This window comes from Harpia harpyja, chromosome 7 (genome assembly GCF_026419915.1).
Source record: "Harpia harpyja isolate bHarHar1 chromosome 7, bHarHar1 primary haplotype, whole genome shotgun sequence".
NCBI lineage: Eukaryota > Metazoa > Chordata > Aves > Accipitriformes > Accipitridae > Harpia > Harpia harpyja.
The window spans coordinates 26,467,089-26,494,986 of record NC_068946.1 but is presented as its reverse complement, the minus strand read 5'-3'; the positions used below and the strand labels follow the sequence as shown (position 1 = coordinate 26,494,986).

At 41.6% G+C, this 27,898-nt stretch overlaps 4 protein-coding genes across 15 annotated transcripts in view; 3 read left to right on the top strand and 1 right to left on the bottom strand.

The window, feature by feature from the left end:
* Positions 1 to 7,305, top strand: part of ORC2 (origin recognition complex subunit 2) — a 23,102-nt gene extending 15,797 nt beyond the window's left edge. The window contains exons 16-19 of one of the 5 annotated variants that reach the window (XR_008236034.1): positions 763 to 881; positions 1,533 to 1,777; positions 2,422 to 2,540; positions 6,194 to 7,305. Coding sequence is in view for 2 of the 5 variants with exons in the window: in XM_052792955.1 (XP_052648915.1) it covers positions 763 to 881; positions 1,533 to 1,619 (206 nt within the window). In the remaining 3 variants the exon portion in view is untranslated. Of the gene's footprint in view, positions 1 to 762; positions 882 to 1,532; positions 2,688 to 6,193 lie in introns of those variants that run through there. The other 4 variants (XR_008236032.1, XR_008236033.1, XM_052792956.1 and 1 more) reach the window with 4 other exon arrangements.
* Positions 4,128 to 10,583, bottom strand: NIF3L1 (NGG1 interacting factor 3 like 1). Of its 3 annotated transcripts, none has more exons than XM_052792974.1 (7): positions 10,475 to 10,583; positions 9,610 to 10,053; positions 8,719 to 8,884; positions 8,149 to 8,272; positions 7,631 to 7,769; positions 6,239 to 6,322; positions 4,128 to 5,256 (listed from the first exon to the last, which is right to left on the bottom strand). In XM_052792974.1, exons 2-7 carry the CDS (start codon positions 10,043 to 10,045, stop codon positions 5,072 to 5,074), a joined length of 1,134 nt encoding a protein of 377 aa, XP_052648934.1. In that variant the 5' UTR covers positions 10,046 to 10,053; positions 10,475 to 10,583; the 3' UTR covers positions 4,128 to 5,071. The 3 variants fall into 3 exon arrangements, with proteins under 3 accessions (XP_052648934.1, XP_052648936.1, XP_052648933.1); XM_052792976.1 differs by lacking the exon at positions 10,475 to 10,583 and adding an exon at positions 10,292 to 10,453; XM_052792973.1 differs by lacking the exon at positions 10,475 to 10,583 and having other exon boundaries at positions 9,610 to 10,453.
* On the top strand, positions 10,544 to 17,151 carry PPIL3 (peptidylprolyl isomerase like 3). 2 transcript variants are annotated; one of them, XM_052792979.1, is made up of 8 exons: positions 10,544 to 10,642; positions 11,197 to 11,260; positions 11,579 to 11,626; positions 12,813 to 12,887; positions 13,672 to 13,765; positions 14,413 to 14,480; positions 14,941 to 15,059; positions 16,745 to 17,151. In XM_052792979.1, exons 3-8 carry the CDS (start codon positions 11,624 to 11,626, stop codon positions 16,869 to 16,871), a joined length of 486 nt encoding a protein of 161 aa, XP_052648939.1. In that variant the 5' UTR covers positions 10,544 to 10,642; positions 11,197 to 11,260; positions 11,579 to 11,623; the 3' UTR covers positions 16,872 to 17,151. The 2 variants fall into 2 exon arrangements, with proteins under 2 accessions (XP_052648939.1, XP_052648940.1); XM_052792980.1 differs by lacking the exon at positions 11,197 to 11,260 and having other exon boundaries at positions 10,547 to 10,642.
* Positions 14,944 to 27,898, top strand: CLK1 (CDC like kinase 1). 5 transcript variants are annotated; one of them, XM_052792960.1, is made up of 15 exons: positions 14,944 to 15,059; positions 17,314 to 17,486; positions 18,567 to 18,727; positions 22,294 to 22,451; positions 22,644 to 22,833; positions 23,939 to 24,029; positions 24,447 to 24,513; positions 25,435 to 25,551; positions 25,683 to 25,849; positions 25,926 to 26,020; positions 26,107 to 26,236; positions 26,373 to 26,455; positions 27,007 to 27,086; positions 27,331 to 27,421; positions 27,518 to 27,898. In XM_052792960.1, the coding sequence occupies exons 4-15, from the start codon at positions 22,294 to 22,296 to the stop codon at positions 27,728 to 27,730; spliced, it is 1,482 nt and encodes a 493-aa protein (XP_052648920.1). In that variant the 5' UTR covers positions 14,944 to 15,059; positions 17,314 to 17,486; positions 18,567 to 18,727; the 3' UTR covers positions 27,731 to 27,898. The 5 variants fall into 5 exon arrangements, with proteins under 5 accessions (XP_052648920.1, XP_052648919.1, XP_052648918.1 ...); XM_052792959.1 differs by lacking the exon at positions 18,567 to 18,727; XM_052792958.1 differs by lacking the exons at positions 14,944 to 15,059; positions 17,314 to 17,486; positions 18,567 to 18,727 and adding an exon at positions 20,917 to 21,061.

Here is a 27,898-nt window from a genome sequence, read left to right as displayed (position 1 = left end):
TGTACCCACCTTTTCTCATCTGTTTGGGGTGTTGCCATTGCCAGCTCGGTCACAGCGGCACTGGCTTTTGGTATGCAGGTGACATCACCAGCAACAGAAGCGCTGTAACCATTGGCTCAGTGAGACTCAGTGGCACAGACTGTCTTCCTAGTGGTACTGTGTCTGACTGACAGGAAATCAATAGACTAGCTGGTTCTGAAGGACCTCCTTTTACTGTCGTCTACTTTGATGTTTAGACACGACTGAGACCATTCATGTGGAGTTAAAAAATTAAAGGAAGAATATGAATTTGCGTAACTAGCACTTAAAGGACCAGGGAAAGACAGGAGATTCTGTTCCCATGCTGCTCCTACCTAAGTGACTTCTGATGTGTCCCTGCTTTCTAGGATACATGTGGAATGTTCCTTCACTTTCTCTAACAGGCGCTGCAGGGGATATGAATAACATGTTAATGGTAAAGTAAGTTGAAAGTAAGATGGAGGAGCTGGAAATTAAGAGAGAGTAACCATGCTGAGAAGTGCATTTAAAGTACTATTAAAATCCCAGTAGGCAAACAGGGTGACTGGAACGTTAATTCAGCTGTTTTCTATTAATTACTGAAATATTAGCTTGGCTGTGTACTTGGAAGAAGTGATGTTAATGTAGCCACTGTGGTCTAAGCCAAAGCAAGATCTGTAGGTGGAGATAATATGTTGTTAGACCTGGAAAAATCTGACAATCTTTTACCACTTCAATCTTGTTCTCGACTTTTTCTATCGCCAGGGCTGTCTTTCCAAGACTTTTACCAGCAGTGTCGGGAGGCTTTCCTTGTGAACAGTGACCTGACACTCAGGGCACAGCTGACAGAATTCAGGGACCACAAACTCATTCGGACCAAGCGGGTGAGTTGGGGAAAGAAGATAATTCTGTTTATCCGCCACCTTAAACAAAAAAGATGCTTACTTGCTACTAAGTATCCCTAAGACACCACTCTGCAGCTCACAGTGAGGCTGTGTTGTTCGAAGCACCTAGGAACTAGCAAAGGGCTGAAATTCTGTAATTGCAGCTCTTTCCATGCCTCCAATTTGTCAACACCCTTTACATGGATAGGGGGCTGTAAAAATGCAGTGTGGTTTGGTTACTCAGCAACCTACAGGTCTCTTCTTCCTGAAGACCTTGAGAAGTAACGGACTCTGGAGCCTGCCAGTCTGCTTCCAATAGTTACCTGTATTTGTACCAGGGAAGAATGCAGGCTAGTCCTAATAATGAGGCAGTATAGCAGTACTAGATATGGGAACGCGGTGTTGAGGAGTTGTGTAGTGTCAGACTGGCATAGTCCACCAGAAGAGTTCTCATATACTGACTTTTCTCAGTATTTTTGCATTTCCAGTGTTGCTGTAGTTAAATATTCCTGGTTTTTAGCAACGTAGTCCTGAATACTGGCGAGCTCGCATCCAGACTGCAAATAAATGTCAGCATTGCAGTGCTCTCTAGTAGCTTGCATTGCACTGTGCATTGGTGTTAACAGAATGTATATGCATGTCTGTTCTCAGGGAGCTGATGGTGTGGAATACTTATTAATTCCTGTAGATGACAGTACCTTGACCGACTTCTTAGAGAAAGAGGATGAAGATGTGTAACGTCTCTTTGTTCTCAAAGCATCTATGGCAATTGCTCTCAAGGGCTGCTGGGGAGGGGCCTATACTCAGATCTCTCTCCCTCCAACCCCAAGGCTGCTGGACTACTTACTGAAATGTAATAATTGCAAGGAACGATGCTCGTTGTTCAACTACTTCAGGTAGTTTGGGATGATGACTTGTGTAAGCAAGGCATCTCTTGCTCTGTAGTTAGATTTGTCTGCTTTGTCTCTTAGCTCAGATAATGCCTTCTTCATACCTATGCAGCCAACCTTACAGCCAGAAAAACAAACTCGGTAAGATTGTGCCTTCTGCTCTTTACCTCACCAGACATGAGGGTTTGATTGGAGCAGTTTACTTGGGAAATGCAAATCACTAGATGGTCAGAACTTTAGTTTGTACTAGTGGTGCACCTTTTCTCAGCTGAGTGCTTTCCAGTACTCCTTTACCAGTTAGACAAGACTACCTTCCAGTGTATGAAGAAGCCAAGATTTATAATGCTAAGAGACCTGCCTTGACTGCATGAGGAAAGGAGGATACTAGTGGGTTTGGGACACTGTGGGTAACTTATTAAATTCTGGCAATAGAACTGAAGGACTTGCCCCAAATCCAAACCCTTTTGTAAGTAGGTAGATTGAGATAGATAATCAAAACTGTGATGGACTCAAGTCATTGCCTGTGGCGAGGGTGAGAGGATCCAACATCTTTCATATATTTTCCAAGTTGCAATCCAGGAATATGAAGAGGCTGTGAATTTTTTTTATTTTTTAAAAGCTTGATTGTATGTATGTATTTTTTACATCAGGAGCGTCCACTGATCCTGGAGGAGGCCTTAAATGCCACTTATAAGCTCTCCTTTTTTTTAAGCCCTTAGAGGTTGGGAGACTGCTAAAGTTTGACAGCTTTTCTTCACTTTTTTCTCAGGTATGTGGGAGTAAGCCCTATAGTTCATCAACTGTAGTCTGCCAGCCAGACTTCAGGGACTCTGTATGTCTAATATTTGGTAGCTGTGTTACAGCTTAATGTTGTAATAGTGCAAATCAATCAAATAAAGTACTTCATTAATTTTCATTAGCTTGTCTTGTCTTCCACCAACTTTTTGTTATAGGAAGATAGAGATCCTTCTGGCAGTTCTGTGAAAGTCTCGTTTTGATTATTATGTGGAATATCTGTGCAAATCCTCATGCAATGTGCAGAAGATTTCAAACTAATAAGTAAAAATATTTTCTATTGTTTCTTATAAGGTATCAACATTAAAAATAGTTTGCCTGCCTTTAAATACCAGTATATAGCTTTTGAAGAGAACCAAAACATCACATGGAATAGTATTGTTACCTGGTCTACCCCTCACTGACAGGAGCAACAGACAGATGTTTAGAGCCTGACTTCTGTTTGTATTGAAAACATGGGGTATCTACCTATCCCACTGACAATCTGATTCTTCAAATACAGGACCTAATTAGCTTTGCTGGAGAGTCTAACGGGGAAAACTGGTACATGCCAGCAGTACTCTCCAGCTTCCTCCCCCAGAACATTTTCCAACTAACATTCTCTTTCAGTGGCACATGCTTCTGCATTTTACAGGCTACAATTCCAAAACTTTGCAAAATGCATCAGATCCTGCCTGTCACTACTTAGGCTACAGTCAGAATCACTAAAACTGGGATCAAGGCATTGTGTCTTACTCAAGTTCTTTAAGTCAGGTGTAGCATTCAAGAACAAGAACTCTGCCACTTGAAGAGATGTGTTCTTGGAAATACTTGGAAAGTATTGTAGCTAAGCAGCAACCACATCCTATTTTGTAGTCCTTTCACTCTGTCCACAGTTACTATGAAATTCAAGATTTAATTTATATTCTGAGTACATATGGAAGACACCACCTAATGTGTTTACAGATAGTGATACCATAGTGCGTTTTCAGTGCAATTACATCTAGTTTTCTAGATGTGAAATTTACTTCAATGAAGTGCTATAATCATCCTGAGTTCAGTTATCCACTGTTTTGGTAGACTACTGGATGCCCATACAGGCCAAGAGGAAGACTGCAGGGGATAATACACATCTGCTAAGAGAAGGTTAAGTTTGAATCAGTTTTTTGGGTGCTGCTCATTCTGTGATGCAAGCTAAAGAAAATTACTGTGAATTAATTCCTGTGGGTTTTGTGTTAAAAGTATTTTATCCTGATTTCATGCTGTTTCTGGACAATTACCTCATCTATGCATTGATTTTCTGTCTCTTGAATTCTGTGTATGTACTAAGGTAGTAGCATTTTAATGTCTTCTATAGAAATATAGAACTGTTGGATTTGTAGGGATCACTTCTACAGTCCTGTCCTTTACTTGGGAAAGAAGAAACTTCTTCCCACTTCCTGTTCCCCAGCTTACTGAGAGGTCTTCATAAGAATTATGGCCTTTATATAGCCTCAGTAGCTTCAGATAATGCTGGAGTCACCTCTTTCCACTTGCATTTAAGTAACTGGAAAAAGACGTACGCAATTATACAGTAAAGACATTGCTTGATAAGCCAGTTTTATTAACTTAAGCTTAAAAGGATGGTGCCAAGATCTTTACAAATTTGCAATGGAAATATTTTCATTTTGTTTAAATATTCTTCTGGTGTGCACTTAATCCAGAGATGGTAAGGTATGCAACTGGGAGATTATTTTTTTCTTTAAAAACAGACACAACAAAAAAAAAAAACTTAAATAAAAACCAGGCATTATCAGTGGTAAAAATGCTACTTGTTCAGTTTTAGTAATCCTGTAATTAAGAGCCATAGTTATAGAAACTGTTTTTAAAAGAAACAAAGGCACATTAAATTCATTTACAGTTTTGTTAAGGAATTGAGTTTTCACCTTCCAAAGCTTTTTTAATTGAGAGTCCCTCTACTAAAAAGCCTTAAAGCTGCATTAATGGTAGGTTGTGCAGTTGAATACTAGTACCAAATACCTGAATTGTGTTTTATATTTGTGTATGAGCAATGTCTTAATAAAACTCTTAATGCAAATGGGTGATCCATACCCTTTCATTAACTATTATCATGAGATTTATTAGCTAAAATATCAGTGACTTGTACTGACATGATTCGACGTAACTGTAGTAGGGTAGAACTGCTGTGTAAGCTTAAAACTGGAGATAAGTCAGGTTTTTATATTTCACCCAAACCAATCCTTGAGTATCATGGTTATCAAATATACCTAGTAAGAGCATGCAGTAACAGTAAATTCATTCAAGTACAGCCCAGTAATTGAGTAAATCAGCCTTCTGTAGCCCCAGACAAGCATTTATTTATCTGACAGATGACAAAATATATCCCAAACTTTGAGGAAACACAGAATACAAGAATTTTGTACTGAACCAATTCAGAGCATCTTCATTAAGCTTGCAATTGGATTGGTCTGTGCAAGATACCATGAAACTCTTGAATGAACTCTCACTCCTGTTTTTTTTCTTTCCCTATGCCACCTGGAGGGGATCTCTATCTTTCTTGGACACAATTATGTTGATTTTGTTCTGTAGGTGGACAGCTAGCATGTCACGCAGCTCTGACAAGAAGCCTCGCTCAGTGTTACTGTGCTCACACAGAATAACACTTATCCCATTGGCAACTGCATCCAGAACGTCATGGTGGGACATCTCTCCTGCCATTTTGAGAAAGAAATGCCATGTAGATCACGAACAGTACAGTTTAGGTAACCAGTTCTTTGCAATGTATGCAGAATCTTAGCTAGAAGCTGGAAGACATTAACAGGGGATATAGCCCATAAGGGGGAGTGCAACACCATCTGCTCAGTATAAGAACATGGAACACTCATACCCTAGTGTCCCTTGAAGGACTTTCAGCTGATATCCCCCGTAATACAACTGAGACAAAACCACAGAAATTCCCTGCCCTCTTTGAATAGTGGTAGATTCTGTCACTTTGGGCAGGAAATACAAGTGCACAGAGTGGTTTGGAAGTGGACTGTCTGGATGTCATGTGGGTTGCTGTGATGAAGATAGCAATTGGGAAGCCTCGCAAAGGAAGTTTTCTGAGGGTCAGCTCTGCAAGGCTGTATGTAAGGGGGAGATGGGACATGCCTTGCCAAAGAACTTGCTTGAATTAAGTTACTACAGAATGCAAGGCAGCCTTCACATTGTTGAGCAAACTGTAGAGAGTAGCTGTCCTGCTGTCAGAAAAGAAGATAATGGACTAAGTGTCCCTTTGGTCAGATACACTATGGGGTTCCTTTGGAAGATTCTGTAGACTACATTATATTCCATTTTCCATTAGGGAATTCTGTAGGGAACTGAGGAGATACCTTGTATCTTGCCAAAAGAGAAACACACTGAAGGTTGTGATAATCAACACTGATTTTTGTGGTGAAATAATGCACGCATAGCAATGTTTTAATTCAAGTAACCTTCACTGTGCCACACAGCCATCTGACCCATGTTATCTCTAATATTATCCTTCTATCATTCCAATAACTAACTGATTGTTTCTAACAGGTAATTCTTTCTGGCCAAATCTTTCAACAGCCAGTCAACTCTCTTCTCTTTTTTTTTTTTTCTTTTTTCTTTTTTTTTTTTCCCTAGTGACTATTTTTCTAAAGATAACGAAACAGCAACATAATCTTTTACCTGTGAGATAGAGGTCAGCTTCCATTCCCTTCAGGACGCTGCTCCCCGAACCAGCACACAGAGCAGCTTTCTTCACTGGCGATTCTGCAGGATACAAGGTGCCCCAGTAAAACTCCTTTCCCTCTGTTCAGCCCTCATGTCAGTATTGCTATTAATTGTTTCACAGTAACTACTACCTTGATTTTAGGGTCAATGTAAATTTGTTGGAGGAAGAGACACATCTGTCAGTTTGAAAGAGTCATGGGCCTATAACATCTCTGATAATACAGCAAAATCCTCTGTGTACCAAACAGATGTGTAGATTTTTTTCTTCAAGGGGTAGGAAAGTTTGCAGAAAGCTACAGCACAGATGCTGGCTGCTGGCTAGTTCTCTCCTAGTAAGGTGTTATTTAGCTACGTTTCTGAACCTTTTAATAGGCTGCTACTCTTTCCAGGACTCTCAAGTTCCACCACCATTAGTTTTCCAACTAATGATGTAACTAAGGCAGCATTTTGCCTCTGAGATATACTGCTTCCTAACTTAAAGCTCTCAGAAGGCCAGTCTCAGTGCAAGCTGAGACCTGCTCTATGCCATTAAAAATCTGCCCACTTGCTATGATTGCTGATTCCAAACTATTACATATGTGATAGTGACAGGAAATTTAATTCTCCATATATATTACATTCACTAGGGAGAGGGAACACATGACACAAAGAGTTTTCAAATTGTAGTTTGGAGTTTTTTTAGTGCAATTGGTAGTATAAGAGGCTTCTAATAAGACTTTTGTCTCATAAGTTACAAAGAGTTCTCCACAAATTTGCTCTCACAAATTCTAATAGCTGTGTTCCTTGGACATTAGGATAGGTAACTGGGATAAGAGGATGCTTGTTCCACATTCTACTAGTGACCCACTGTTTGAGCTAGGATAGTTCACCTTCTTTGCCACTATTTCATCAAAACATGGATGGTTACATGTTCATAAGGATACCATAAAGCATCTTACTATTTTAAGGTGCTTTTAAATTTAACATTCGGTCACAAAAGGGAGTGTACAATGAAATGGTACACATTTGTGTCTGATATCCTGGGGGGGTGCGGGGGGGGCACAAAAAAATCTTAAGTCATTATACAAGTTATGAAAAAGGATGTCTCATATTCAACTTGTGCTGTCCCTTCTTCACAGTGACAACCAGCATAATCTAGAATTTCCAATTAAAAATACAGATGAGATTCTTTTTGTGTGATTGTATCATGTAAATTCTAAAATGCTGTTTCTTAACGAGTGCTTCATACTACTTGGAAGTAAACCTATCCAAGGCAGCAGTATTTCACACACTCATGCACGCACTCACGCTCCTTGTCTTCCTGGAATACTAGTTCCAATGGACAGTCTTACTTGCAGGCCTGTTTACCTAGCGTCTTGCCCATTCCCACAGCTAAGCGGATGTGGGGTAATTTTAGGTGGCTTTTGATACGCTTAATTATGTCTGACAAGGAGACTGGCTCGCTCAGTGTGCACAGACGTCCCATTCCAGTATGAGGAAGAAGCGGCTGAAAAGAAATTAAAATTACTGTGAGAAAGCTGACTCCAGAAGTTCGCGTTGCTTTCCATACTGTACAAAGATGAGTATATTGGGCATTCAGGAATGCCTCTGAACTTTATGAAAAAATATGCATGTGATGTTCTTGAATGTAACGTACTAACTACACTAGCTATTGGAACTGATTTAAGAATTAGTACAGGCCACACAGCTATTTTCATTGTTTTGGAAAATGTGTGTGGCTTCAAGTCCCCACAGGCCAGTATTTCAGAGCACTGACGGGGTAGCATAGGAAACCCGTGATGCTACCGACTACTGAATTTCAGTGTTTAGGGGACTCAGCTCAGACGAGTAATACATTCACTGGAAGTAATAAGTGATTTTGTTACCTTTTGTAATAAGAGAATCTCGGTCTTGTGATAAAGGCTGTTCTGGGACAATAATGCCACCACCTCCAACAGTGCTTTCTGAGAGCAGCTCAAAGTGACTCGTGTTTGCTCCTCACCTTCAACCCTGAGAAAAGATATGCTTGGTGCTTGCTAAGAAACTAGATAAAATTTCAGCATCATATTAATATAAAACAAAGCTATCCCAGTGGCTATTCTACCACAGAGAAAGGAAAAAAGAAGCATTTTAATAGCCTAGCCTAGTCTAGTCTAGTCTACTCTCTTGGAAGAAACAGATATGGGAATTTAACTCAACTGTCCTCATCAGATTTCCTGTTAATACTCTTCTTTACCACTTCTAATCTACATGATGCTACACTGAGTTGCTGTTACCATTTACTATAACATAGATTGATCAGAAAGGGATGATTATTCCTTAAGTTTCTAGATCTGTTGCTGAAAAAAGTAGCAGCAATGCAAAGAGGAACAAACTGATTACGACAGTAAAATACAATTCCAGCAACTTATTATTTCAAACAACAGAAAGAATACATTAGAGAGTGAAGCAGATACCTGGCAGGGAGAGTAGTGAGACAGGAGATACCTTGGATGCCTTTGATTTTGGACAGCACCGTGTCCAGATGCTCAGTGTTGTCTGCGCAGAATTCTACCCGGTGAGTGCCCTCAGCTGGATAGCTTGGTGCAGTTGATGGATGCAGTGGGATGAAAGTACAAGCACCTGAGAAAACAGTATAAGACTGCTGTTTTATAAAGCTGGATAAGTATTCTAATACTGATTTAGCACACATCCTAAAGAGATGATGCAAATTTTGCACTTGAATCCATTTTCCCTGATCAGAACTGAGGACTTCTTGCCCTGCTGTCTCCATTAGGCACAGTCTATTTTAAATGCGAAAAAGTTGATGGATATATATTATTTGTCATTTTTAATGTCATCCGTTTTATCCTAAGAATTGTACAAAACCAAAATAGTTTCTGGTTTGTAAATCAGGCTGGAAAAGACACAGCTGTTTTCATTTATGAGCCACAATACAGGATAAAAATCTAGAAGAATTTTTCCTTTGCAAACAATGAGATCTTGCTCTTTATAAATTAAAGGTGGTGATTTAAAGTCAGCGGTCTAAACTTTGCAGCCAAGATGGACAATAAATATGCTGCACCAGTTCTGACTACACCCAATAGTAGAGTCAGGCATCTGAACATGTCCTCTAGTGTTTGTATCTGGTATTCCTCACCAAGATAAATTCCCTAAAATATGTTTAGGGTACTTAGAACTACTAGAAGAATATTGGGGGGAAAAAAAAAAAGAAAAAAAAAGAGTCCTCAAATCATACCTGTGAAACCTGGAAGAAAGGAAAATGAGGGAAGGTCCCCCACATAAAATAGCATATACTGATGAATAATTTTAACCTTTTTTTTTTTGCTTGTTTAACAGAATCTCACCAAGTCCCTTTGTTAGCCAGTTATTGACTCCGTGAGGTATAGCATCGTATGCCGTATGTGGAGAGTAAATCCCAATTCTGTGCTCCAGGGCTCGGATGACCAGCCGTTCCTTCCAGGTCTTCCACGTTACTTGCTTGAGTGGTGTGAATATAGGAGGGTGGTAAGAAAGAATAAGGTCTGCCTTCTTCTGCACTGCCTCTTCCATCACCTCCTCAGTGAGATCGTTCGTGAGGAAAAGGGTGTTCACAGTGTGGGGAGGACTTGGTTCCACTAGCAACCCCACATTGTCCCAGCTTTCAGCCAGCGAGAGGGATGCAAAGTCATTCAGGGCAGAAACGAGCTCCCCGAGATTCATGAGGGAGCGTGAGGGCAGGTGGCCCAAAGCACGGATGCAGCAGAGAGGCCGGCGAACCAGCTGCGTGCCAGGCAGCAGCATGCAGCTGTCTGTAGAGAGGTTAGAAAGAGGCAAGAATAAGCCTAGGTAATTCACTGGCTGAAACGGCAGTGTTAAGAGCGTTCGGGCGGCGAACGCCGCCCCGCTGACAGAGGCGAGTGCGGCCCGGCCTCCCCCCAGCAGCCGCCGCAGTCGGAGTCGCACCGCCCCGGGCACACCCTGCCCGCCCCCGGGGCTCTCACGGTGAAACACCATAAGCGACCCTGTAGAGTCCTGCAAGAAACGTACGGAACTCCAGCCTCCTCCATCTTCACGCACTAAAACCGACCCGCAGAATCCAGCCGGAGAAGCGTTTGCCTCTCGCGGAGGGGGGGAAGCGAGCAGGACCGGGACAGGCGGCCTCGGGCCACGGCCGGCGGCCTCCGCCCAGGCCGCCGGGGAAGACTCGCCGCCGCGGGACCCCGCACTCACCTCACGCCGGAGCAGCGCCCGGACTGCGGGGCGGAGCCTGCGCTCGGCCCCGCCGCTTCCGCCGCCCTAGCGGGGCTGGGGGCGGCCCGGCCCCTTCCTGCCCGCCTGAGGGGAGCCGGGGAGCCGCTTCCCGGCAGCGGGCGCTGGGTTTGGGTCCAGCCTCGGCAGGTTTGTGCGAGGCCTCCGTGTGGCCGGGCGAGGGTGAAGGCGCCGGGGCGGCGCGGGAAGGCCAAGCCGGGGGCCGGCGGGCCGAGTCGCTCGTCGGTGGAGGGGGCGGCGGGCGAGCGGAGCCCGCGCCTCCTGCGCGTGCGTTTTCGGTGGAAGTACCTCAAATCGGCAGAAAAGGAGCGATAGCTCCAGGCTGTCGTTGGTCAGACAGGAGCCGAGGGGAAGTGGGTTGCAGTGAGCGCGGTCGGCCCTTGGGATGCCGAACCGGGGCGTGCGCGGTACCGGTTGCTCGTCCTGGCGCCCCGCCGCCTAAGGCGGCTGCATCCGGGGGTGAAGGCGGGGCCGGGCCAGAGCTGGCTGCTGGTGGGTTCCCCGGCTTCTGTGAGAGGCCTTGCCAAGCCTGGGGCTAACCAGGGAGGGCAGTACATGGAGAAGAAATCAGCGTGTGGAACTGTTGATGTGTGCACAACTGCGATTTTATTATCATCGTTCCAAATGCTTTGTTCGAAAATATTACTGAGGTGAAAAAAGTTTCATCCTGTGCTTGGATGCAGGTACCTGTCTGTTGCAGGCACTGACAGTTGTCAGAAGGTGGCTCCAAATCACGCTTCTATTTAGGTACTGGCATGTGGCTTTTATCTATTAATTTCTGTCATTTATAAAACCATAATTTTTGGAAAAGCTGTGATTGCTTAGTATAAACTTTCATTTTAGGAAAGGGTGTTTTCCTCCCAGGCTATTTTGTTCGACTCCTTTCTAGTTCTTTATATGCTGTGTAGTTGCATAACGCAAGTAGAACATTTATCCACAGAGTCACTTGAATGGCACTGTAAAACTGTGTGGTGTAAAAGCATATAACCACACAAATATTTTAGAATCAAAAAGAATTGAGGATTGGTGGAAAAAAACCCAACAAATTTCATGTTTTCTTTGCAGGAAGTTGCTGTATACAAATCTACCTCAGCTTTTTGATAAGCAGACATGGTGAGAACAATAGCACTTTTTGTATATTTTTCATTCTTTCTGAAATGGTCATCTCTTGGAAAGTGAATAGCTGCTCTACATGTCAAAGGTTTACACATTTTACTCTGATGCTGTGAAGAATTTATAATAAAAGCTTAGGCTTTCATTTCAGACTTCTAACAAGATATTGTGAAAAGGAAAATAGGTCAGTTTGCATCAGTCTAAAATATAATTAGACTTTCAGTTCTAAGATCCTAAATTTTAATCCTACTTTGGCTAATATTTGGTAATCTAGTTTGGTTTCTTTTACCACAGAAGCATTATTCAAGTTGCAAGCACATAGCCCTGCTTGAGTGGATGTAGCCTTCTACACTTGAACGCTTTTAAAAGTTTAGCAAATCAGGAAAGAGATAAGACTGTGAGTCTTAAACTGTACATACACCTTTTATAGCATCTTCCTGGACATTGCAGGCACTTATCTTCTCTTCTTTCCTTGTATAGTTGTGGAACAGTATGCCAGGATCAACATGACACTGATTTTTATTAGTTTTCCTGTACACTTAGCCCCAGCATAGCCCCATGGTAATTTTTTTGCATAGTTTAGCACTTTCCATGGGAGCACTGTGATAAAGAGATACATTTGCTTAGGTGGCTGGGTAACTGCCATTTTAAATTTTATGAAGGTTATTTATAAATTCTTAAGAAAAGTGTGCAATTTTGTAGATTTGCTTGTTTGTGAAGGCAGATTATATATGGTGCCATTCAGAACTAGCCTTATCACTCAAAAGGCTGCAAGCAAGTGACGCGTATCAGTTGTTCCTCTGGCTGTAAACCAGTGAGGTATGTGCACCACACTGTGATCTGAAATAGATATAACCTTGATTCTTCAACTTTGCAATTAAGTGACTGAGTAGGTCCAGTTTGCAAATGAATAATGTATCTCTGGAGTGTAACAGTGTGAAACGGAGCTTCTGCATTACCATGGCGAACTTGATTTGTCCTGAAACTTAACAAAACCAAGTGCTTTCTGGTGATTTCACTGGAAATGTGGAAGGTTTGTGACAGTAGCCTTGTCTCTGGCCAAATATTGAAACAATGGTTATATGCAGTGGTAACTTGCTTATGTTCTCAGTGGGACCAGGAAATAAAACTGAGTCTGTTAGTATTTCATTGCTGATTTAATTATTTTTTTCTGCCTCTTGCTCAGGCTGTCACGCTGCATACTGATGTAGGAGATATTAAAATTGAACTATTCTGTGAGCGTACACCAAAGACTTGCGAAGTAAGTTAAGTAACAGGAGCAGGATTCCCTAGTGTTGAAACAAAGCAGTAGAAATAGTGAAGACTGTAGAGGAGGTGATGCGGCTTTTGCAATTCATCTTTTCACATAATGGAATACTATCATTTTAAGCTGGTACAGTGCCTGTTGCACTCGTGGAGCTTGTGCACTGTGTCATGCTGCCTAGAGCTTTGCTGCCTGTTTCTTACCAGATAAGGTTTAGCTAAGGTCCCCTTCTCTCCAAGTTCCAGCATCTCCCAAACTGTCCTTTGCCCTTAAGAGGAAATATGACACATGGCCTGGGATTCCCAAATTTCCCTGGGTTTGCTCACAGTCACACAGATTTGATTTTAATTTAAATGAGTGAGAATCACTCCCAGCTTTTCCTTTCTGCAATAAACTTAGGCTTAAATTGAAATAATTTACTTTTTAACTAACAAAGCTAAGGCATGAAGTTATTGATTACAAAATTACATTTACAAAATAAATATGCTGAATGGAAGTGATACTTCTGAGCATGTCTCAGGCTTCTTCTTTGTTCTTCAAGTCAGACAACCTTGTGCTGTAAGCTTTATTTAAAATCCTTTGTATCCTTTGACAGTGTCAAAGGAGCATATTAACTCTAATTTGTTTATGACTATTCTGTGGCAATACACTGTGGAATTCACATGGTCACAATGCAAAGCAGAGGCAAAAGGGTTAGTCTTGGTCTTACCAATGCTGTCATTTTAGTAAGAGGACACTATTTCCAAATTGTTTGCTAATATGGTTTGTTTCATTTCCTTAGAATTTCCTGGCTCTTTGTGCTAGTAACTACTACAATGGATGCATATTTCATCGCAATATAAAGGGCTTCATGGTTCAGACAGGGGATCCATTAGGTAAATTTTTCTGTCCGGGTCTCTCTATAGAAAAATGTACATAAAAATAAAATATAAACAAAATATAAAGGAATAAAAAGAAATTATAAGTATGAATATTAAACCCAAAACATAAATAAAGTAAAAACATAAGAATTATTGTATTGTTGATAGAGGTTTTTATGATGAGATTAGTTTTCTGTGGTGAGCTTACGGAAGAGCCGGTGTTACCCTAGTTCTAAATAATCATGCCATAGTAAAGTGTTCTACATCTTTAGTTTTTCCAGCTGTTTCCACTAAATATAATGGTTCTGCTGACTTATCAGCTGTTGAACAGGCAGCAGTTGCTACTGTCGTTTCTCTGGTTTCTGCCTGAAAGGCTACACTGCCTCTAAAGCATTTGGGAAAAATCTGATTCAACTGTGTGTCTGTCTGTACTCATACTGAATTTAATTTGAGGATATGTCAGTGTTTTGTTCTGCTACTTAATAGGTATTCCTTACATAGAGTTATGTCTCTCCCCACTGTCAAGACATGAGAACCCAGTCCGTGCCTCAAACAAATTACAGGCTGTCTAGGGTCTTTGTGGTAAAATGTTATAACAGTACATCATTTCTGGATTTTTCAGTCTGAAAATCCAGTAATCTATTGTGGTGCTTCTTTGTCAGGCACTGGGAAAGGAGGTAACAGCATCTGGGGCAAGAAGTTTGAAGATGAATTCAGTGAATACCTAAAGGTATTTCTGTGCTCTCAATATGCAGTTATGTTTTCATATGAGTTTTCTTTACAAGTTGGAGAACAATCAGCATTGTGTTGTACTGTTATTAAATACTTCTTTTGTAACTGTGAAGCAAAGTATAATCCTGCAATAAAGAGATAGAAAGCTTATTATTAAAGTAGGAACAGGCATTTCTGTACTTGGCAAGTTAGGTTCGAGGGTTTTCATCACTGAGAACAGAAGTAGAAAGAATTTGTAACAAGGTGTTTTTCATGCACCGAAGGCAAAGTAGTAATTTTTCATTGTAAGAGCAATTTTGAGGAGCTAATTACGGACTGTGATGGAATATATTAGCAACCAAGATTTGTTCTTAATAATGGTATTGAGGCAGAGTACTAAAGTCACAGAGCACTTTGTACAGGTTAAAGTCCTGCTTTCACAGATGTGTATTCATGTTGAGGTTTTTCTCCTCTTTCAGCACAGTGTCCGTGGGGTAGTTTCAATGGCAAACAATGGTCCGAATACCAATGGATCACAGTTCTTCATCACTTATGGCAAGCAACCACACCTAGACATGAAGTACACTGTGTTTGGAAAGTAAGTGATCCAACTGCATGCCTCCTTATCATAGTGTGTGAAGGATCTGAATATTTCAGGGCACATGCAATGCAAATTTAGAAGCTTCTGGTTCTAAAACTCATTAAAATATTGGATATGTATATGTAAATGTGTGCTCTTGCACTTTCACCAGAATTAGTTGCTCAAAAATGCTGCTCCCTTTTTCTTAGTAGTAGGAAATTCAGTGGAAATAGGCATATTAAAAATTACCTCAAGAATGGAGCTTTTTTTTTCCTTTCCTTTTTTTCCCCCCTCCCACTAGTTATTCCAGCTTGCCTTTTCATCCATGCCCAAAAGGATGCAGCCTGATTTGAAGCACACTCCGGAACAACTGGCTACATAGTTGTAGGGTTTACTGAGAAGCAAGAATCTGATTTGGGACTGAATCTGGGGATGGGTATGGGACTGACATAGTCATGCTTCTGTTTAGGTGGAACTTCCTGTTGGTCAGATAAACCTCATGGAACTGACAGTTTATAAAATCAGATGAGGTTTTTGATGAGATTTTTGATGAGATGCATCATTATTTTTAAATATTCTTATGTTAATAGACACTACTGATAATGTATCATCCTTAAAGCAATTGTTTCATTTTTGAGTCTTTGAGATACTGCTTTTTCTATTTCAAAATCATGGTAATGTCTTTGCTTATTGTTTAAAAAGTCTCTAGAGTACAAGTGAATCTGCTGAGAAAAAGTTGCCTTTATTAAATGAAGTTAAATATTCAAAGGAAACTATTGAAATGTGAAAATACTATTTTCTACCACTTGTTTATAGGCATCTAAGTATAGGTATTCCTTTCATTTCTGAGTTTGTTTAGAAGTGTGATTGAAAGTAGGTTTTTTTTTAGACATCTTTCTTAGAAAAGAGTAGAGGCTCTGACTGATGAAGTTTGCCAGATTTTCTGTGGCAGTTTAAGATGCTCCTGCCCCAGCTGCAGAATCAGCAGAACAGCATATGCAGTCCCTGCTGGCCCACAATCCAGCATCCTAGATTCAAAGAGTTGATGAATGTGACTGAACTGTGAACAGCACAACGTGTTTTCTGCCAAGTCCATTACTGGGGAGTACACTGCCAAGATTTACCAGAGCTAGTTATTTAAACTAAAAATAAAGAGGTTTATTAGAACAATCTCTTTTGCCATTTCCTCAGCCTGAACAGGCGATCTGAAAGCCTAAATTTATTTCTGCCATTAGATTTACACAGTTATCAATGATTCTGTCCAATCTTGTCTTTGAATCAGGTTACAAATTATAATCTCACATTTGGAAATTGATTTTTCCAGCAATAGGATTTCAGTAATTCACAGTGAAGTTTGGTATGGCCAGTATCTTGCTACTACTTAAACCTATACTATGATTGGTCAGTCCTGCCTGCTAAGAAGTGCAGCCAGGGTCTTTACACAGCTATGGTTGGTACAAAATATGATACTGTCAGGTCAGTGGGAATTATTTGTACTTTTTATCAGAATCTGTCATGGATGCTTAATACTTCCTTTCAAAATACGATATACGCCATATATAATGTTTTGGCTGTCTTATTTGTATCATTTGCTTGCAAAGTCCTTGCCCTATGATACTTCACTGTAAAGTGCTTTGGGTTATCTCAGTTGTGAAATTTAAATCATTATTAGGAGATTGCTAGCACTTCTGCTTTTCTTCCAGAGTTATTGATGGCTTGGAGACCCTGGATGAGCTAGAGAAGCTGCCTGTGAATGAGAAAACCTACCGACCTCTAAATGATGTTCGCATTAAAGATATTACAATTCATGCCAACCCTTTTGCTCTGTAGCCAGAGTGCCTCGACACATTCTTTAGAGACTGGTCAGATCGACTGCTGGATTATGGGGTTTAAAGTGTCATTAGAAAGCGTTATGTGAGCTGGATCGTACCTTTGTTCATTGAATGCAGGATTTTCAGGAGTTGTGAGATTGAGTTGTCACAGAGGAGTCTTGTGACAGCCTTAGAAGCCTGTTTTTCCAGAGTATCTTCCAGGATTTTTATTTTAAAACATTGCTTTTTATACTTGTAAAATAAGAAAAGACTTTGAAAAATATATATTTTTTTGCAAATCTTTGTTTTTTTGCCTTATCTTTCTTAGTGATACTATGTTGAAACAATGTCCTTTGCTACAATTTCCTACTACCACTTTTCTGAAACTTTCTCACATAAATTCTGACCTTCCTTACTTTACTGGTTTTTAGAAAACTGAGATATGCAATTTTTTCCCCTAGGCGAGAGCAGTGTCATAGATGAAACCTCTCTCTCCTAGAGGATTAAAGACCTTGTTTAGAGGAGTGCTTGCTCTTGTACTGCTGTGTTCGAACGGTAACCTCTTCAGCCTCCCCAGAAGGTGGATTTGAAACAATCGCTTCTGCCTCTGGCACAGTGCTTTTGGTATGAAAGAGTAAGTGTTTGTGTCTTTACATAGCTGTTGATCGAAACTAGGTAACCACGGATTTACTGTAACTTGTTTTTCATCACTTTCTTGCACAAACAATAGGGGGTAAACGCAACAAAGACTGGTGACAAAAAGACTGGTCAGACTTCTAATTAAGGATATCCTGATACACCCAAAATAATCAAAGGTACTGTGGCCAAGGTGATGTTGAACAAATAAGAGAGGGCTGTTGTTTGGTCTTATTTGAGACCAAGTGTTGGACTCAAATAAGAAAGTCTGCAAGAAGGTACAGAGTTATCTGAATATTGACTGTTCAAGAGGAAAAATAAAATACATGCATACATATGTGTGTGTGTATATTGCTGATCCTATGCTCAAGTCACTTAGTATAGTAAGCATAAACTGACTTAAGCAGGGAAAAGAGTCATTTGTACACGTCAAAAAAGCAGTTCTCCACCGTGGACATACTGGAAAAAGCAGAATGTTCTACTCTTCCTTGTAGATTTAAAAAAATGCATTTTGGCATCAGTTTGTTTTCATAAAGCAGGAAAAAATCAACTCATTTGCATAGAGGTTCACTTTCTGACTGTACTACGTAGAGGTGAGAGGGTGTATTTCTAGTTCCAGCGTGCATGAGAGACCTGGACAGGAGAGAGTACCCACAGTTTCTGCATCCAACTCCTACCATTCTGGACTTCTTCCCCCAGTCCTCTTTGGACTCAGTCAACATCACTTAGCAAAGTCCATTCTCATATATATGCCTTGTAATCCTTGGGAAGTCCAGGTCCAGCTGACTTGCAGTCTGCTTCAGACCAGTATTTCCCATTTGGAGACTTTGCCTCTTAAAGAGGAGAACTTAACTGCAAGAGAAAGGCAAAGGTATGCCAGATTACTGCGCTGTTAATGAGCAGAGTTAATCAGTATCCTCTGTCTGGGACAAAGTTTCTATATTTTATATGGAGTGTTGCTTAAAGCTCCTAGCCCTTGCTGCAGACTTAATACATTTTACCGTAATATTTTAGGCAGTCAGGTAAAGGATTTAATTATTTTAGCTCTGTGCTCTTTCTGTCTCTTCCATGTAACCAGTGGTAATAGCAAGTAGACAGAAGCATGCAACTCTGTGTTTGACTGCCACATGGACACTACTGCCATGCAGAAGGAAGAACATACTGGAAACTTTCCTACAGTGCAAAGGAACCAGTAATTTAAAATGCTGACTTCTGGCACTGAACTGGAAACAGTTTCAGGTCTATTTTTTTCTCCTCCACAAAAAGAATGCTGTTGTATAGAATGTGTGAAATACAGGGACACCAAGCAATTTGCTCTCTGGAGGATACATTAAATTTAGATCCTTTCTTTTTCATCTAAAGCTGGGTATCGAAAGGAGAGTGATCTTCTGGGACGGGATTACATCCTAACTTATAAAAATTGTATTATGTCTATTTTCCTGTTTGTGGCTCTGAACTTCTCCCAGGTTCTCCATGAGAATCTGGAACACAACAGGAAAATAATGGTGGGGGTTGGTCCCATCCATTTGTTGAAGAGAAAGCAAGGCAAGAGAGTAGGAAGTTGCCCATCTGTGGAAGTGTGTGATTTTGTGGGTGGTTGCTGGGTACAGCATATGTGCAATTTAGTTCTTGCACACAGTCAGCTGTTGTGTCACCAGCTGTTTGGACTTTTGTGACACGTATAATCCTTTAAATAGCAAAAATGTTGCAGACAGTACTGTTCTTATTGCTGTCGACTTGTACTTTATAAACTCCTCCATTTACTTCCATCAGTCTGGTCCTTTATCACAAACACTGCAGCCACAAGGTGAGTTCTGTCGAAATCAGTCTAGCCATGCAAAGAAGAATATGTACATTAATACAACAGTCTTGCATTATGACTGTGATGGAGGGTCTCACCATGTATATTCTAGATTGTCTTTGACCTTTGCTAGCATTAGCAAAACAATAGGTAAAGTTGGTGTTAGAAGTATGTCATACCGGGAGCAGTACTTAGTCTAAGCTGGAGAGCAATGGACAAAAAGAAAATAATGGTGCATTATCTATGGTCAGTGACAAGCTTGCATGTGTGATATACCTATTGTATGTTGATCACAGGGTCAGCTGGGGAAATAAAAAAACGAAGAGTGAGAAGGGTCGCTTATCAGGTGTGGAAGTGTTTCAGAAGGTTTAGTCCTTTCCAGAATAAAAAAAATCATTGGGTTTTAGGGAACTGATGTGTATAGGCCGTTATAGTGTTTCAGGACTGTGTTATCCTTAGATGCTCTTTTTCCACATAAATTAGATTACACATGAGATGTTTGCTTATTATGGGTTTTGGAGAACCAAATTTCAGGTGTAATGCTTGGTTAGCTCTGCTGAGGTGACAACTGATAGGTGGGTGATGGGCTTGAAAGCTGCTTCTGAGAGAGGTGGTGGCTGAAGGGCTGCAGCAAGGCACGGTGAGGTGAAAGGGGTGGCTGTGACTTAAGCTGCCATGTGTGCAGTAGTAGTGAGCAGCAGAGGAAGCAAGGGTTAGTTTTGTGGGAGGGTTTGATTCTGGTTTGGGGTTTTTTTTTTTATTCTGTGGGTATAGAAGACTGATGCGTACATTACTTGAAGAGTTACATTTAGTTTGTTTGTTTTACAGTGGGTATTTATGTTCTGTCCAGACTTGAGAACATGACTAAAAGCTAGTAAAAGATACCACGAGACATCTGGGGGGAGGGAAGAGGCATTCGACTATTCGGAAATGTTTTTTATGCCAATGATTTACAGAGATCTCATTCATTTGTTAAACCTCTGTTGATTTAAAGCTGACTGGGTATATTGAGAGCGTCTAACAATTTGTCTAGGGAATTACAGAGACAACAGACTTCATCACCAAGGGCAAAAATGATGATTTAGCAATTCAGAGTCTTACAGAAAAGACCAATCTTCTGGCAGTCATTCTTAAATGAGGGTTAGATTTTTTTTTTTTTTTTTTTTTTCAATATCGCATTCCTTGTCTTCCCAAGTTCTTGGCAGGAAAATGGTTGAAGGTTTTGCATAGTTGGTTTACTTATGTGAAAGCACGTTAACTGCGCTACCTGATGAGGCACACAGGGCTACCCTAAAAGGTTGTGAGCGGGTGAAATGCACCTGTATCTGCCCGAGGAGCAGAACTGGGAGAGCAACGGGCTTTCCTACCACGCAGTGAGGCGAGGGGACAGTTACCGCTCCTGGGAGCGGTACCAGCAGCCGGGGCGCCGTGGGACGGCGGTGCCCGCGCAGTGCCCAGCCCCGCTGAGGGCGGTCCGTACCCAGGGTGGCCGGTGGAAGGGGGCCAGTGTCCTTGACACCTCTCGGGAGGGCCGACCGGCTGACAGGGCCGGCGAGCCCCCCCGCCGCCTGCGGGCGGGGGAGCGGGGTGTGGCGGGGCGGCCCCGCCCCGCCTTGTGACGCCGCGGGTGTGCTTCTGACGCGCCGCCGCACTCCAGAAGGATCCTAGCAACGCCATTTTGTAGCGGGCCGCGCGGGTAGAGGGTCGGCAGTTGCGGCGTGGAGCGCAGCGGCGGCTGCCGGCGCGAGCGGCGGCTCCCCGGAGCCGCGGAGGTGGGGGCGCTGCGCGATGGTTGCGGCGCGGTGATTGCGGCGGGGTGCCGCCGGGCGGCGGGGACGAGCCGAAGGACGGCGCTGGGCCGGGCCGCCGCCGAGGGGAAGGCGGGGCGGAGGGGAGGGGAGGGCGCCGCTGGGGTGCGGGGGCAGGAAGGAGGTTGTCTCCGGCCGCGGGGGGCGGGGAGGGCGGCCGGTGTCTCGGCTCGTCCCCGGCGGAGCGGGCGGGTCGGGTGGCCGGGGCGCTCGTCCGCCCCCGCCTCCCCGCGGCCGCCATGTTCTCTGCCCGCGCCTCGTTCCGCGCGGAGGGAAAATGGCTTCGGTCGCTTTGGCGGGGGAGGCCGGCGCTCTTTCCCGTGCCGCTGCTCGGCGTCGAGAACGGGGCCTCTCGCCGGAGCAGGGGTTTGGTGGGCCGCGGACCCCCGGCCGCCCGGGGCGGGGGTGGGCCGGGCCCGGCCCGGCCCGGCGCGGCGCCCCGCCCCGCGTCTTCGCGCTGGGTGTGCGGGGGGCGCGGGGTTGCCCTCCCTTGGGAAGGGACAGGGCCCCGCACCGCCCGGCCGCGGCGTCCCGGCGCCCTCGGCGCCCGCGTCCCGCTTGGTAGCGTCGCCCTTGCTGCGGAGCCCGGACGCGTCGGTCCGAGACGCAGCTTGTGAGCTAGAACCGATTTACGATTGGAGAGTAAAATAAAAGACGACGTGTGTAGTGAGTTACTTACCTTTTCGAGCTAAGTAACTAGGAGTTGGGTAACCTAAGTTTTATTGTCATTTTGGCTTAGCGCTAGGAATTCTCAGGGAATCTATAGAAAGAAGCACGGCGAAAGTTCATGACGGGTTCCTTGAAGTCTTCAAAAGCGCACTGGGCGATATTCGTATGCCCTTTTTAAGTACACGGAAGCCTTCCTTTTTCCTAGCATACGCCCCTTTCGGTGCCTGAGCAGCTTTGCAGAAATAACATGCACTGTATGTGTTTAGTGTCTGAGCCGTGATACTTCTTTTTAAAATGTTTTGTAAGAAGTAGGTTATTGGTTTATGTTCCCCTATCAGAAATGGTTGATTTAAAAAAGCTCTGGAATTAAAAAATAACGTGCAAGAAACAGCAGAGAAAAAATGAAAATTGGGTAGTTGAGGAAAAATGCAGTCTTCATTATAGTGTTAATTTGATAATTAATGGCTTTGAAAATGAATTACTTGTCTATGGGATGTAATTCAAAGAGTAAAATACCTTTGTTACAGATGCGGCATTCCAGGCGAACTAATTATCCTGACTGGGATAAAAAAGAAAGTCCGGATCACAGAAGATGTGACAGTGCTAGTAAGAGAAAGAAGAGATCATTAAGTGCTGCACAGGAGAACAAGCACGGCAAACATGATCTTTCTAAACTTCCTGATAGGTAAATAACTTTTTGACTTCTGATATCAGCAAGCATACGTTTTACAATTTTATTATTCTCATCAGGTCATCTGCTAATGTACTCATTTTTGAGTTGGAGATATTTCAAGACAGATGTCTTACAGCTTAAATAGCTGTCTTGACAGGGCTACTAGAATTATTTTAATTGTTTTATTTGATCCTTTGTTTGTAGTACCGAAACCAAATCTGTAAATGAAAGAGACCATAATGAACGACGCTATGTTGAAGAATACAGAAACGAGTACAACCAAGGATACGATACTGGGCATCACAGTAGCAAATCATCAGGTCATAGTGGGACAAGTAGTTACAAAAGGAAATACAAGACACCTCACACTACCTGTCATCATCATCATTCACAGGTGGTGTGACCAATTTTAATTTAGGATTTTTTTATTTTAAGATAGTCATCTGGGCAGTAGTAGTTGAGTGTGGGGTTTGGGGAATTCTGTCAATAATAGTTTATTATTTTAGCTAATATTAGTAGATTATTATTTTTGCTAGGATTTTATTTCCTTCAGTGAAAATGTATAGTTTGTAGGTATGCTTGTGATACCACAGAATGTAGTCTTGGTATTTGTTCATTGGATGTATTTGAGCAGAGTAATAACCATCAATTGGAATACTTGAAATACAGGCATCGCTTTCATGCCTTCAAAATTTTTATTATGACAAGCATTTACTTCAGCCCTACTCAAAAATTCAAGCACAAGCTTTTAGTCAAAAGCAAGTTGAAGTGTCACTGAAATAGCAAGGAGATAATGTCACATTTTTACTTTTTTTTTTAAATCTGTTTAGTAAGGTGTTTTAAGTATTGCTGAAAAATCTGTAGAATCAGATATGTATGATGTCTGCCCACTAGCAGGGCAGTTTTTCTGATTTCTGTTAATATAAAACTCTTAAAAAAGCTGAAGATTTGGTTTATAATTTAAGATCTTCAGCTGAGACAGCCTAAAGTAAATGTTTATACTGTGTATGATTTAAAAAAAAAAAAAATTCTTATCAAATACTCAGACCAGTGATTTAATCTCTATTACTTAAGATGGGTATTTTAATTTGGCCACAAGGCTATTTTTTTATATATATAGAGAGAGAGATATATATATATATATAAAAGATAATTATTAAATTCTTTTGCTTTAAAAAAAAATATGGTCACTGAAATCTTAAGGTAAAATTCAGTGAACCAATCTTTTAAAAGAAAAACAATTGTGTTGTAATTTTTTGTTGCCTTGCCACTTTGAGTATCTCATCTGAAAATCTGTTCCTTGCCATGTTTTTCTCCTGTAACATAAACTATGTGCCCTGTGAATTTCCGGGGACTGAATTTGAAATTGCTCCTGCCAACTGTTTGTGGCCTGGCGTGTATCTGAATGCCTGAATATCTCCCTGCTGAATGAATTTCGTATTCTGACCTGAATTCACTCGGGTTTATTGATTGGCTGGACGATCTTGGTGCCGTTCCAGAAGAGTCATCGAAGGAAAAGATCCAGGAGTGTAGAGGATGATGAGGAGGGTCACCTGATCTGTCAGAGTGGAGACGTACTAAGTGCAAGATGTATAGAATATTTTTCAAAATTTATTAACTTTTCAGATAGAATAAGTTCTTTTAGAGTAAGATGTGAGGGGGCTTTGGAAGTCTTTTCTTTCTGTCTTGACTTTTTTTGTTTGGGGGTGGGGATTGTTACTCTTTTTCTGTAGAACTTAAATATTTTTCTTTTTTCTTTTTCCCTCCCCCCCCCCCAAAATAGTAAATGAAGTTAATGAACCTACTAGAATGAGACCCCTGTAAATGTGCCTTGATGAGAGTTGTGCAGTAACATCTCTCAAACTAGATATTTACAATTTAAAGCAGCGCAGTCTAGAATAGCGTCAGTGATAGTACTTAGTCTTTTTGTTTTATTTTTCTTTGTTTGCTTGTTTAATAGCTGAGTAAGTTCACAACTTCTGTTACAGAGAGTTCTTTTCTTTATAGATGAGGTTGTTGCTACTTTGGGTGAAGGCGCTTTTGGAAAAGTAGTGGAATGCATCGATCACAAAGCGTAAGTCTTTAATTAAATACATGTAATTTTTCTTACCAGTGCTATCTCAGTGTGGTTCATGAAGGGCTTCCTGATTGTATCAGGTGTTACCTTTACTTCTCACATGCTGCTCTGTGTATTTCTTTAAGGCTGCTGCAGTTCCCAAACATAAATGTATGTTGGTACATCCTGCTAAAAACAGCACCCAGACACAAGGGTTGTGCAGGACTGGTGGATGAGGCAATGGGCGCGTCTCCTGCAGGCGCACCCCAGCCTGGCAGGGGTCGAGGGCTGATGGGGGAGGTGGCCTAGACAATGTGGGGTGAAGCTGCACCCCCCCCACTGGGAAGTCCTGGGGCCTGCACCACCCCAGCTCTGAATAATGAGCAACATTTCTGACATCATGTAGTTTACCTTGAAGTATCATCTGTGATGATGCAATGCCATTTGGGTTCTAGCAGCGAGCATGTTATTAATCAAGAATGTATTTTGTATTTGATGGCAGTTTTGCTGTGTGCAAAACAGTATGAAACTACGTTGTCTTTCTGGTCACTGTAGAAGGCATTTGACACCTGAGTTAAGTTACGTTTTTTACTACTTAAATGACTGAAGGCAGCTTGTCATTTTTGACTGACGGTTGTGTTAGGCTGCGATATGTGAAGTTTCTCCAGTGCTAGCCCAGCATACATAAATACAAAGGGAAAGTAAATGGGGCTTTTCACCTTTAAGAATAATACTGATAAATAAGGTATTATTGAGTGTGTTTTCAAAATTTAAAGATTATAGTGTGTTTGTGCAGAGCTGAACCTTGATTTTATTAAGTCAGTATGTACTTAAAAAAACACCTTTTCTGATGAGGTTGCCATTGTGGGTGATAATTACTGAATATTCTTAATTAAAACTAGTCATTGTTCTCACCACTTTTAAAACCTGTCTTTTCAGGGAAGACAGACACGTAGCTGTGAAAATAGTAAAAAATGTTGATAGGTACTCTGAAGCAGCTCGTGCAGAAATACAAGTACTGGAACATTTAAATGCATCAGATCCCACCAGTAAATAGTAAGTATACAAAGCTGACTGTACTTCGTTTTGGCTTTGATTTCTGTGACATCGCTTTCTGTAACGTATAACCTATATATCTGGGTTACACAACTTCCTGTTGCGATTCATGTGTTTTCCTGCTTTTGCAGTTGCTGTGTCCAGATGTTAGAATGGTTTGAGTACCATGGACATGTCTGCATTGTTTTTGAGCTACTGGGGCTCAGCACCTATGACTTCATTAAAGAGAATGGCTTTCTGCCATTTAGACTGGACCACATTCGACAGATGGCGTATCAGATCTGCAAATCTGTGAACTGTAAGTATGTTTCTTGTTTGCTTTATTTGTTAAATTTTCTTCAAGGAATTTGCTAATTATACTTGTTATTTTGCAGTTCTGCATTTGAACAAGTTGACACATACAGATCTGAAACCAGAAAATATTTTATTTGTGACGTCTGACTATGTAGAAGAGTATAACCCCAAACTGGTAAGGTCCTGTCCTCTTCCCCGCTCCCCCTTCAGCCCTTGTCTGGGTTTATTTGGTCACTGGCACCCCACTGTGTTTCATTTCAGAAATGCGATGAACGCACACTAAAAAATCCAGCCATCAAAGTTGTGGACTTTGGAAGCGCAACATATGATGATGAGTATCATAGCACTTTGGTGTCTACAAGACATTACAGAGCTCCTGAAGTTATCCTAGGTCAGTAGAAGTCTGTTAGCCTCATCTTCTGTGTGAGACTTTTGGCATGCTATTGAATAGCATACAACAGCAGTGTTGAGCTGTTGAACTCTTTGTAGCTTGCTATGAACACAAACCTTCTGAATCTTTTTCACAGCACTGGGATGGTCACAACCATGTGATGTTTGGAGCATAGGATGCATTCTCATAGAATATTACCTTGGATTCACAGTATTTCCGGTAGGTAACTAAGAACCTCAAAATGATGCAGCATCTATAATGTTCCTCAGCTTGATGAAAATATGCTACAGAGAGGTGAGGACCAAGGGGAATCATCTGTACAATAAATTAAGCTGCATTTCTCTGTAATGCCAAGTTGAAGAGAGCAGACAATGTAGGCACAAAGGAATTTCCTCAGCAGCAGATTTCTACAAGTTGCACCTGTTTACATTTGTAATTTACAAGCCACACTAGTAACAGATGTAGCTTCATCTATCACCATCAGCAAATACTACTCAAATACCTGAATTCTGTCATCTTGACAATATTGCTGAACCTTGAAATTTATGAACAAAGGAAAAAAAAAAATATAAGGCAGGGTAAAGGGAACACAACTCCAGTACATAGTAAATTATTTCAGGAAACGGATGACTACAACCTCTCTTTTTTTCCTTAATCTGAAACTGATTATTGGTTGCAGGGTACAGTCAAAAAGGAAGTGAGGTTAGATTGTGGTTCTTGGTAACTCCCTCTAGCAATGAGCAAACATGTCTCTCTCCATTTCCCTCCAGACCCATGACAGCAAAGAACACCTGGCAATGATGGAGCGAATACTGGGGCCTTTGCCAAATCACATGATAAAAAAAAGCAGGTAATTGCATTTTTCTGTACCTAGACTGCTATAGTTTAGTTTAAATATTTTCAGATTTGGCTTAATAGCAAATTTTTAAAGAAAGTTTAATAAACTCAGATTCATCCTTCTATTTAACAAGCTGGCCACTCTTGTGGAATAGTCCCAGCTCATTTCCCAAGTTGAGAACAAACATGCTGATAAACTTCTAGTGAAGGGACAAAACAGAATCTTGGAATAACAAACTGTGGTCTGTTTGTTTAAGGAAACGCAAATATTTCCATCATGACCGGCTGGATTGGGATGAACAAAGTTCTGCTGGTAAATATGTCTCGAGGCGCTGTAAGCCACTGAAGGTAAGATGACAGAGGGAGAATGCTTTTGGGGGAGAGGAGCTTTAAGTGCAATTAGGAGAGTAAAGAGAGACATGTTTTCTTGTTTCCTTCACAAAGGCATTCATGACCTGCCATGATTCTGACCACGAGGACCTCTTTGACCTCATTGAAAAGATGTTGGAGTATGACCCAGCCAAGCGCATTACTCTTGAAGAAGCACTGAAACATCCTTTCTTCTTCCCACTGAAAAAGGAAAAAAGAGCGCTCTCTCCTATAGCTGAGCAGGCTGACGCAGATGTCAGTCCACCAAAGAAATATAAAAAACGTTAAATATTTATTGTGTACAGTTATTTTGTAAATGCCCTATTTTGTATTATGACTTTTTGGATACTGAAGTTTAACCCAGCTGCTGGCATAAAACTTAAGAAAAAGATACTGATGAACCTGGTTCCATTTCCTCAGTAAATAAAAAAAATCTCAGGACACTTGTACTTTTAA